An 8,591-nucleotide genomic window follows, 5' to 3' on the forward strand; every position below is an offset into this window, starting at 1 on the left:
TTCTTATTTGACTGTTACAAACTTCCAACGCAGAAAATGTCCAATAATCAGAAAATAGATGGATTTAAGATGAATCTAGACGTTTTTGATTGATTTATTTATTTTATTTGGCGATTGTCTAGACGTAAGTTGCCCGTTTCTAATCAGAAAACAAGGGGAAGTCCATCCAGCTACTTAATAACGTTTTCTTTGCAGTCATTTTCATGGAAAGCAAGTGGCTTTTAATAAAGGGATGAGGAAAAAAAACTTAAAGTCCGCAACTAGCTTGCTAGATTACGTAGTGCGTGAACTAAAAAGGCTAAAGCCGAAACCCGACGGCGAGGGAGGCAAACAATCAACGTTGCATAACATGGTAAAGTGCAGAAAAAGTGAAGATGTGAAAATTACATCTTCACGAAAAACAAACAATGAAAACTGGAATTTGGTTGTCATTGATGCCTCAAAACAGAAAAAAACAATCATGCAGACGATGCTGCTGGCTTCGCAGAATTTGATGCCTCGAAACAGGAAAAACAATCATGCAGACGACAGCTGCTGCTTTAGCAGAATGAACGAAGTAAACTGACAAATCTCATACTATCATGATATCTTCTACAAGTACCATTTTGTGAAACCCACCAATATTGACCAGAGTGACCAAGTTATACAAGCAAAAGGAAATAAGCATGAAATTTCTCACTGCAAAGAAATGTAATTTGATTATTATCATTATCAGACAATTTGAAGTTTTTGCACATATATCATGATTGATCATACCAAAAAAATGATAACATTAAACACTTGATCATACCAAATCTAGGATTATACACACTTATGATACAGAATTGTGCTGTTCATAACACCTCAAGTACTTGTGTTATGCCATATCCTTGACACTCCGACCAACCATACAGGTACTTGACTCTGTGCTATCACACCATCGACACTCTGACAAGGGTATAGACACTTGTGACACTTCATTTTACACCTGAACCATGGTTTTCTTTCCATAATATAGCCAAGTCCTACACTTGAACACGAACGCCTAACACGAGTACTCAAGTAAATAGTCGACTAATGTTGAGAAACCATACAACAATTTTTCCAAAAATCAAGCTGTGGTACCGAAAATCTCCCTAAGAGAAATCATAGTACCAGAGACACCAAGAATAATGCCTATGACAACTATTGCTCCATCCAAGATCAGCTTTCCCAAACCTGCCTCATCTTTGAAAACAATGAAGTGGAAGAGAGCAGGGAAAACAAATCCCAACGCAACGCACACACTGCTTCCAACAAGTGACAAGAAATCGGCGAAATTGGGCACAAATAAGGCAATCAAAGCCACCAAGAAAATCATCAACCATCTAGACCACAAGGTATAGCTCCCTTGACTTAGCCTTCTATCCAACACCTCATAAACTGGGTTCATCATCAATGGGCATGAGAAGAAAAGGTTAATACACAACCCTAGTTGCACCAAAGTGCTCAAAAACCCGGTTCCGATGTTTGTGGTGATTATATCCCTCGTTTCGTTCCCGAAAGCAAGGTAACCCATTACACCAAATACAGCATACAAGATGGAAATCATTCCTGTTGCCAAACCCAACACCAATCCATAGTTCTTCTTATTCCTCGCCTCACTTTCCAAGGGCAAAACCATTCCAATCCCTTCAAACGAATAAGTACAAACACCAACACAATAGAAGAACACATTCCACCCTCCAAATGCCTGAACAACAGGCTTATTATTAGCAATAATAACTGCATCTTTCCCCATCACAACACCCATTGCTCCAAGTTGCACAACATCAGCAAAAATACTCAAAGGGGCTAAATGGGTCAATGTTGGAATTGAATTCAACCCTAATTGCAAAGGAAGACAACCCCAAATGTACCATTTTTTAGGGGTAAGACCCAGATAACTATGAGCCTGAGAAGCAGTACTATTGAACAAATGTGCAAAAGTATTCGAAATAAATATCATATAACTAACACAAAACCCAGCTTGTGATAAAATTATCATAAAATCAACACATAATTTCCCAACTGATCCACAAACAGCAAAACCCAGATCACCAAACGAATTGATTTTCGAGTATTCATTAACAGATTCAAGCTTTCTTCTAGTATAAACCAATAACATCATACAATAGTAAGTTAAAAGAGCAATTGAAAAGAGGGTAATCATACCAAACAACCAGCCCGCTTTCATGAAAGTATAAGGTAAACCCAGAACACCTGATCCTACAACAGCAATAAAAATGTTTGCTAAAGTTTTGAACCCAGAAGATTGTTTTGATTTACCTAAAAGTGGGGTATCTTCTCTTGCAATTGGGATTGAATTAGAGCTTGATCCTGCTTCATTTTCATTCTTCCTAAACCCCATATTGTTTTCTCTCTCAAAAAAATTCCAGCTTTTTCTGAATTTAAAGGTTTATGGAACTACCCAGATAAGAAATCAGTAGTTTTGAATTGTGGGTTTTTCTGGGAAGATCACAATTGAAATTAAATTTTAGGAATTTTAATTTGAGTTGATGATAAATTTGGATAGGGAAATGAAATTGAAGGGATTAGGATTTTTGGGGTTTGTGTTTCTAATGAATGGAATTGTTGGAAATGTGATTACAGGCAAATGATAGGTAAGTCAAACAAAACCCTTTTTGGCGTATGTATGTTGGATTGGTACACGGTCTTTATCAAGGGTTGTAATTTAATTTGTTATAGTGTTACAAAGATTTTTTATTTTATACGTCGTTTTTTTTTTAATATAGTGTTTCAAAGATTTTTTATATATTTTTTATATTTAAGGAAGAGAAAATATCAAGGATATGATGATAAGTAATCAAATACAAATAAGATTTTATATGACTTTATAATTAATGAGAGAAAATATGATTGCAATATGCCAGGAGACAAATGAGGAAAATATCTCATATTTCTAGTTAGAGTAAAATGGCACGTCAAAAGTTGCTCCTTAAAGAATGGTTAAAAATATTAAGAAGTTAAAATTATGGTTACTAATTTATTATGAATTCACCACCAAAAAAAAAAACAAATAAATAAATAAAAATAAGGGTAATGATATATGTAACCCTAAAGACTATATATAAGCATTAAATATACTTCTTAAAACGGAATTAAATTGGGAATTTATGATAAAATCACGCGCAGATCGATGTATTGATGTTACTTTATTTTCAATATTTCCTTTTTTAACATCTTATACATAGTTCTTAAGGTTATATTTATCATTTTTCTAAAAATAATAAAAAAAAAAGTTACTTGAAATTTAATTACTCCGTACAATTACTATTAGGAGAACGGTATAAAAGTTGCAACATCAACGTGAGGCAAGCTATTCCAAGTTTCCAACATGTGCTATGGACAGCCGTCATCCATTGGCTTTTAAGAACAGCAAAACCTCATGTGAAATTTGCAACAACAATACTTAAAATATTTTAACATCCTATCTTTGTAAGAAGCCATGCAAATTTCTACTCCGTATTTATTTATTTTTTGTATGAGTAATGTTATATGTAGTTTTTAGAGATATAAATAAGCATTAAATATTTTTTCTCGTTTAGTATTAATTTAGAAATACATGACAAATTCACGCGTAAATTAGTGTAATTAATGAACATATTTCATTTATATTTTCCTCTTTTATCTTCTTATACATAGCATTTTCCTTTTTCTATTACGGGGGGTGATTGGTTTGGTTAGAGGGGCAAGGAGAACGAGTTGAACGACCATACTAAACCGCTACCTTTTCACATGTGAACTTGTCTAGTTATGTAAATCAGGGTCATGGAGAATGAGGGGAGAGAATAATAAGGGAATTCTCACTTTAAGAGCCGACAGATAGGTGTTATTGTGACACATAGGATGCTAAGTAATAAGCGAATTTTGGATAGATTTTTGTAAAACAAAATTGTTGTATAGTGTTTTATTATCGATATACTTCTAATAATATTTCATATATACAAAATTAATTGTAACTTTTAATAAATATCTTATAACTCAGTATTATTTTCATTATAAAATTCGTTTTAAAAAATTCTTTAAAATGAGATCCATTTATAATATGTTTTCATAAAAAATAGAAAATCAATAAAAATAAGTTTTAATCAAAACAAATAATTTAGTGTGGTAAAAAACTAAAAATACTTTCAATTCATTAGAAATAATTTAAGTGCAATAAAACAATATCAATTTAATAATAACAAGGATATCTATTTACAAATAAAACTACAAAAAGTACGCTATAATGTAAATAAGCGATATGATATCGGTATGTCCAAATATTTTACATCATCAAAATGGATTATATGATCGTATTTAACATTCAAGCTAACAAGTTTAGGACAATCCGGGTATCGGGCTACGTAGGATTAAAAAAAAAAAAAAAAAAAAAAACGCCACGTAGGATTAATATTTAAAATGCTACAATAGGATTATGCCACGTAAGATTTTTTTTTTAAAGCGCTACGTAGGAATAAAATAATAAATAAATAGGAAAATGTCATATCTTAGCCAATGAAAAAAAGAATTACAATTTATTTTAGATCTAGAATTTTATATTAATTATAAAAATAAAATCAGCGCCTTTTCTTTGTAGCTAGTCATATCGTGTGGCCGGCTGAGATATACCAAAACACTGACCGAGTAACCCCTGATCATCCGAGAAACCCTTGACCAAGTAATACCGGTCACACGGTGTGACCAGTCACATATGAAATTTTGTGAAATAAAATATTATCTTTTTTAGGAATTTTTATCTAAATATGAAAAACAAAATTAATAATTCAATTCAAGTAGTAAATAAGCAAATATCGTAAAGTTTATCAGATAAATATATATTTAGTAAAATATTTTGTTTGAAAAAAATACAAACAAACAATATACCGCACGGGATTCATCTAGTTATAAAGATTATAAAATGTACTCGCGTACAAAGCTTAGTAATTTTGGCATGGTCCAGTCGCTTGCCAATTACTCATAATTATCAACTCATAGGAATGAGGCTCGCATACTAAGAATTATTTACTCATACAGAAATTAATGTTAGCACCAAAAAGACAAAAATTAATAAAAGTACTCAGTATCTTGATGTTTTGTTTTTATCCTCGTTCGACAAGAATAGCCCTGATTAAAAGAGTGTGGCTTAAAAAGTATAATCCATTGAACATTCTAGATTTAAAGATAAATAGTATAATTTGGATGAAAACTACGTGATGTTGATATTACTGTATTAATTGATGAATAAACCAGAAGAAAATTGCCATATGACAAGATTATTTACATTATATTTGTGACCTTTATTGACTGACATGTTTGGAATATGTTTTGTAGAAGTAGTAAATTATTTGTATACGACTATTTAATTAGTACCATATGCTATGCATGCAACTTGGACGGTGGAAGCTTGTCCCAGCTTGTTGCCTAAATTCGTCTATGTGCTGACTATCAAATACTTCCTCAATCTCTTATTTTTTGCCCCATTTGAAGTTTCACGGCTTTTAAGACGCGTGTTCAAACATATACATCTCAATTTCACATGAATATATTATCACTTAAAAATTAACGAAAATTAATGGTCAAAGTTTTATAAATTTTGACCCATATATTTGCCATGGGGCAAAAAATAAGGGATGGAGGGAGGAGACCACTTTCATGTCCCATCACACAAAGCAACATCGCCCTTCCGTCTGAATCTGGAATTGGGAAATTTAAGCGATCTAGGGGTTTTGATTACTCTGAAACAGAGTTTATGGAAATGTCCAACACTATTTTAGAAGTCTTGCTGAAGCTCAAAAGGACTTGACCTTGACTATGACCAACATGAAAAAAGCTTTGACTCATGGTTTGGATGTGCTATCATTTAGCTCGGTGTAGATAAAAATCAGTCGATAGCTGTGAATCATTCTAAACTAGGGAGTCAGCGGACTCAAGAGTAAGACTCCCCAGCTTATTTTACTTTGATTGATGCCAATTATCTCAGGGTTTTGTAAAACATTACTTGCATTGAGTTGATTTATATGACAAATTCAAGCACTAGTTGATGCTATTGTTTAATACTTGTATCTCCCTTGTTATTATTAACACTTTAACAGTTCACAATTTCGTGAAATTTACATGCTAAATCTGTGCTCGCTAAAGAGCAACTCTTCTCAAAATCTCAAAAAAAGGTGATAAGTTGGAATCCAATTCGAACTAAGGATTCTTGTGGTTCCGGAGGATCCGGCTACAGGAGAACTAGGAACAGAGAGCTTTCCCCCCTTTTCCGCCTGACCCCTTGGTCTTAAGAATGCTGATTTTAAGGTTTTAAAAATGAGTGATTGCCCTTCTCCAACCCTTACTGCCCAACCTGGGAGCGGACAGCTAATGCGTTCCACTTATTGAATTGAACAGGGTTCTATGGTCGGCCCGTGACCCCTGGATGCCGAAGGCGTCCTTGGGGTGATCTCGTAGTTCCTACGGGGTGGAGACGATGGGGTCGGTCCATGGATTTTCCTTCCTTTTGCCGCATTTCGCTCAAAGGGTTGAAGGGAGATAGTGCATCAAGTTGTTCGCAAGGGCCAACTTGATCCTCTTCCCCAGGATCCAAGATTAGGGAACCCTAGGAGAGCCGCCGACTCCAACTAATGTCCATGTACGATCCATACTAGATCTGACCAACTGCCCATCCAACTACTGTCCATGTACCCTCCTGACTATTCTAACTCCATTACATTCACGCAAAAAACTCCGGGAACATAGGTTTGGAGCATGCTCTATCGTTGGACAAACCTAACCAAATGGATCTCAATTCACCAGAAAAAGTCGAGCACACTAATTATTTGCTAAGAATGTGAAATTTATCAAGACAGTTCCATGGCTCAACGAAATTCAGCAATCACCCCAATTCAAGCAGCAGGTTGATGGGGATCTCTATCACATGAAAACTTGCTCCTAAAAATCTCCATGGCGCTCGAAACTCGACATTGCCGGAGAATTCATCACAGAAGGGCTCTAACTTGGGTACCAAACTACTACAACACACTTGTAACTTTGTAAGTTCATGAACAATCAAGGAGATGTTCAAGGCTGCAAATGTTGGTTTCTGCTACATATAGGAGATTGACTAAAAGGGTGCAACATTCTACCTTCTTATCAGAAATGATTATAAAACTCCACCGTTTCTAAGCTAATCAAACCCATAAATGGTTTAAATCTGAGGTTTTCCTATTTCTGGAACATTTATCTTCGAAATTAAAATCCTACCCGTTTCCACCTTCATTTGATGGTCAATCAAAGTGATTTTTTTTTTAATATACACCCCAAGATTAGTTTTTGCTCTTTATTTTTTTGAGATAGCGTTTTTGCTCTTCATTTGATTGTTAAAGGAAAAACAATCATAATACACCAGGGTGTATATAATAATATCTCCCACCAAAGCCTCATACCAAGCAAACCAAAAATTCCAATTTACACCCAAAATGAACAAAACATCAAGATTATTGAAATATATAGAGTAATTTTGTCCAAATTACATGAAAAAAGCATGTAACATTGTTACAATCATAACAAAAACGTTGTAAAAAAAAAATCATAACAAAAAGGCAACAAAATAAAAATTTCAAAGGATCAACAACAATAACACAAAAATCAAAAACCCTAACCCTAAACCCCGAAAAATCAATCCAATTCTTTAACAACATTAATTCCCATAGATTTAGCAGAACCAATAATAGACCTAGAAATACTTTCAATCGACAAATGTTGACAACCAGGATCTTCCTTCTTAATAGCAGCAATCTCATAAACATGCTTCAAACTCACCGACGAAGCGACGACATGTCCAGGGCGACCACTGGCAGATTCAACACCAGCAGCTTGTTTCAGAAACCATGAAACTTTGGGAGATTTGATGACGTAATCGAATGTTTGATCCTTGTATGCGATGAGGGAGACAGCCATTGGAGCTTCGGGTTTGTACTTTTGAGTACGAGCATTGAAATCCTTGCAAAACGCCATTAGATTTAGCTTGAGTTGACCTAGGATTGCTCCGACAGGGGGACCGGGTTTGGCGTTTCCTGCTGGGATTGTTAGTCGGACTGTCGCCATTACTGGTTTTCTTACGAGGTCTTTTGCTTTTGCTGCCGCCATTGTTGAAGAAAGAGAAAGAGGAGAGAGAAAGTGAGTGAGAAAGAGGGGTTTCTGGGAAAAGGAAAGAAGAATTGGAGAATTGAGGTTTCTAATTTGGGCCGTAATTGTTTGTTTTTTGGGCTCAGATTTGGGCTTGGTCTTGGGCTAAGGTATAAAGTTTGAAGTCGGAAAAAAAGCTATATGATGCATCTCAACTCTCAACTGGATTGGTATTTTCTTCCTTATTTCCATAGCTTCAAATAAGACAAAAAAGAGTAGTCTTATAATGGTTGGATTGGGTGTTCGAATTGTGAATGAATGATATGGAAACACGTTTGGTTAGTTAGTTCGGGTGTTGTGTTGGATGAATGAGTTGGTTAGTTATGTCTGGTTATCTGAATTGGATCAAGTTTGTTTTTTTAACAATTTTTTTTTTCTCCTTGTAGGTGTATAAACAATATAAATGTGTTAAATCTATCTCA

General features: G+C 34.5%; 2 protein-coding genes across 2 annotated transcripts; both read right to left on the bottom strand.

Annotated features, from left to right (window-relative positions):
• Window positions 1-660: 660 nt before the first annotated feature.
• Window positions 661-2,688, bottom strand: LOC110718304 (amino acid transporter AVT3C-like). Its single transcript, XM_021897145.1, has one exon. It carries the CDS (start codon window positions 2,366-2,368, stop codon window positions 1,091-1,093), a length of 1,278 nt encoding a protein of 425 aa, XP_021752837.1. The 5' UTR covers window positions 2,369-2,688; the 3' UTR covers window positions 661-1,090.
• A 4,773-nt stretch (window positions 2,689-7,461) lies between these two features.
• On the bottom strand, window positions 7,462-8,344 carry LOC110717900 (50S ribosomal protein L11-like). Its single transcript, XM_021896688.1, has one exon. It carries the CDS (start codon window positions 8,128-8,130, stop codon window positions 7,660-7,662), a length of 471 nt encoding a protein of 156 aa, XP_021752380.1. The 5' UTR covers window positions 8,131-8,344; the 3' UTR covers window positions 7,462-7,659.
• Between the last annotated feature and the right edge of the window lie 247 nt (window positions 8,345-8,591).

The sequence above is a fragment of the Chenopodium quinoa genome, unplaced genomic scaffold, assembly GCF_001683475.1.
Source record: "Chenopodium quinoa cultivar QQ74 unplaced genomic scaffold, ASM168347v1, whole genome shotgun sequence".
In the NCBI taxonomy this organism is placed as follows: domain Eukaryota; kingdom Viridiplantae; phylum Streptophyta; class Magnoliopsida; order Caryophyllales; family Amaranthaceae; genus Chenopodium; species Chenopodium quinoa.

Excerpts from the sequence above, each read along its gene's own strand:
- LOC110718304 (XM_021897145.1), bottom strand. The coding sequence starts at position 2,368 with ATGGGGTTTAGGAAGAATGAAAATGAAGCAGGATCAAGCTCTAATTCA.
- LOC110717900 (XM_021896688.1), bottom strand. The coding sequence starts at position 8,130 with ATGGCGGCAGCAAAAGCAAAAGACCTCGTAAGAAAACCAGTAATGGCG.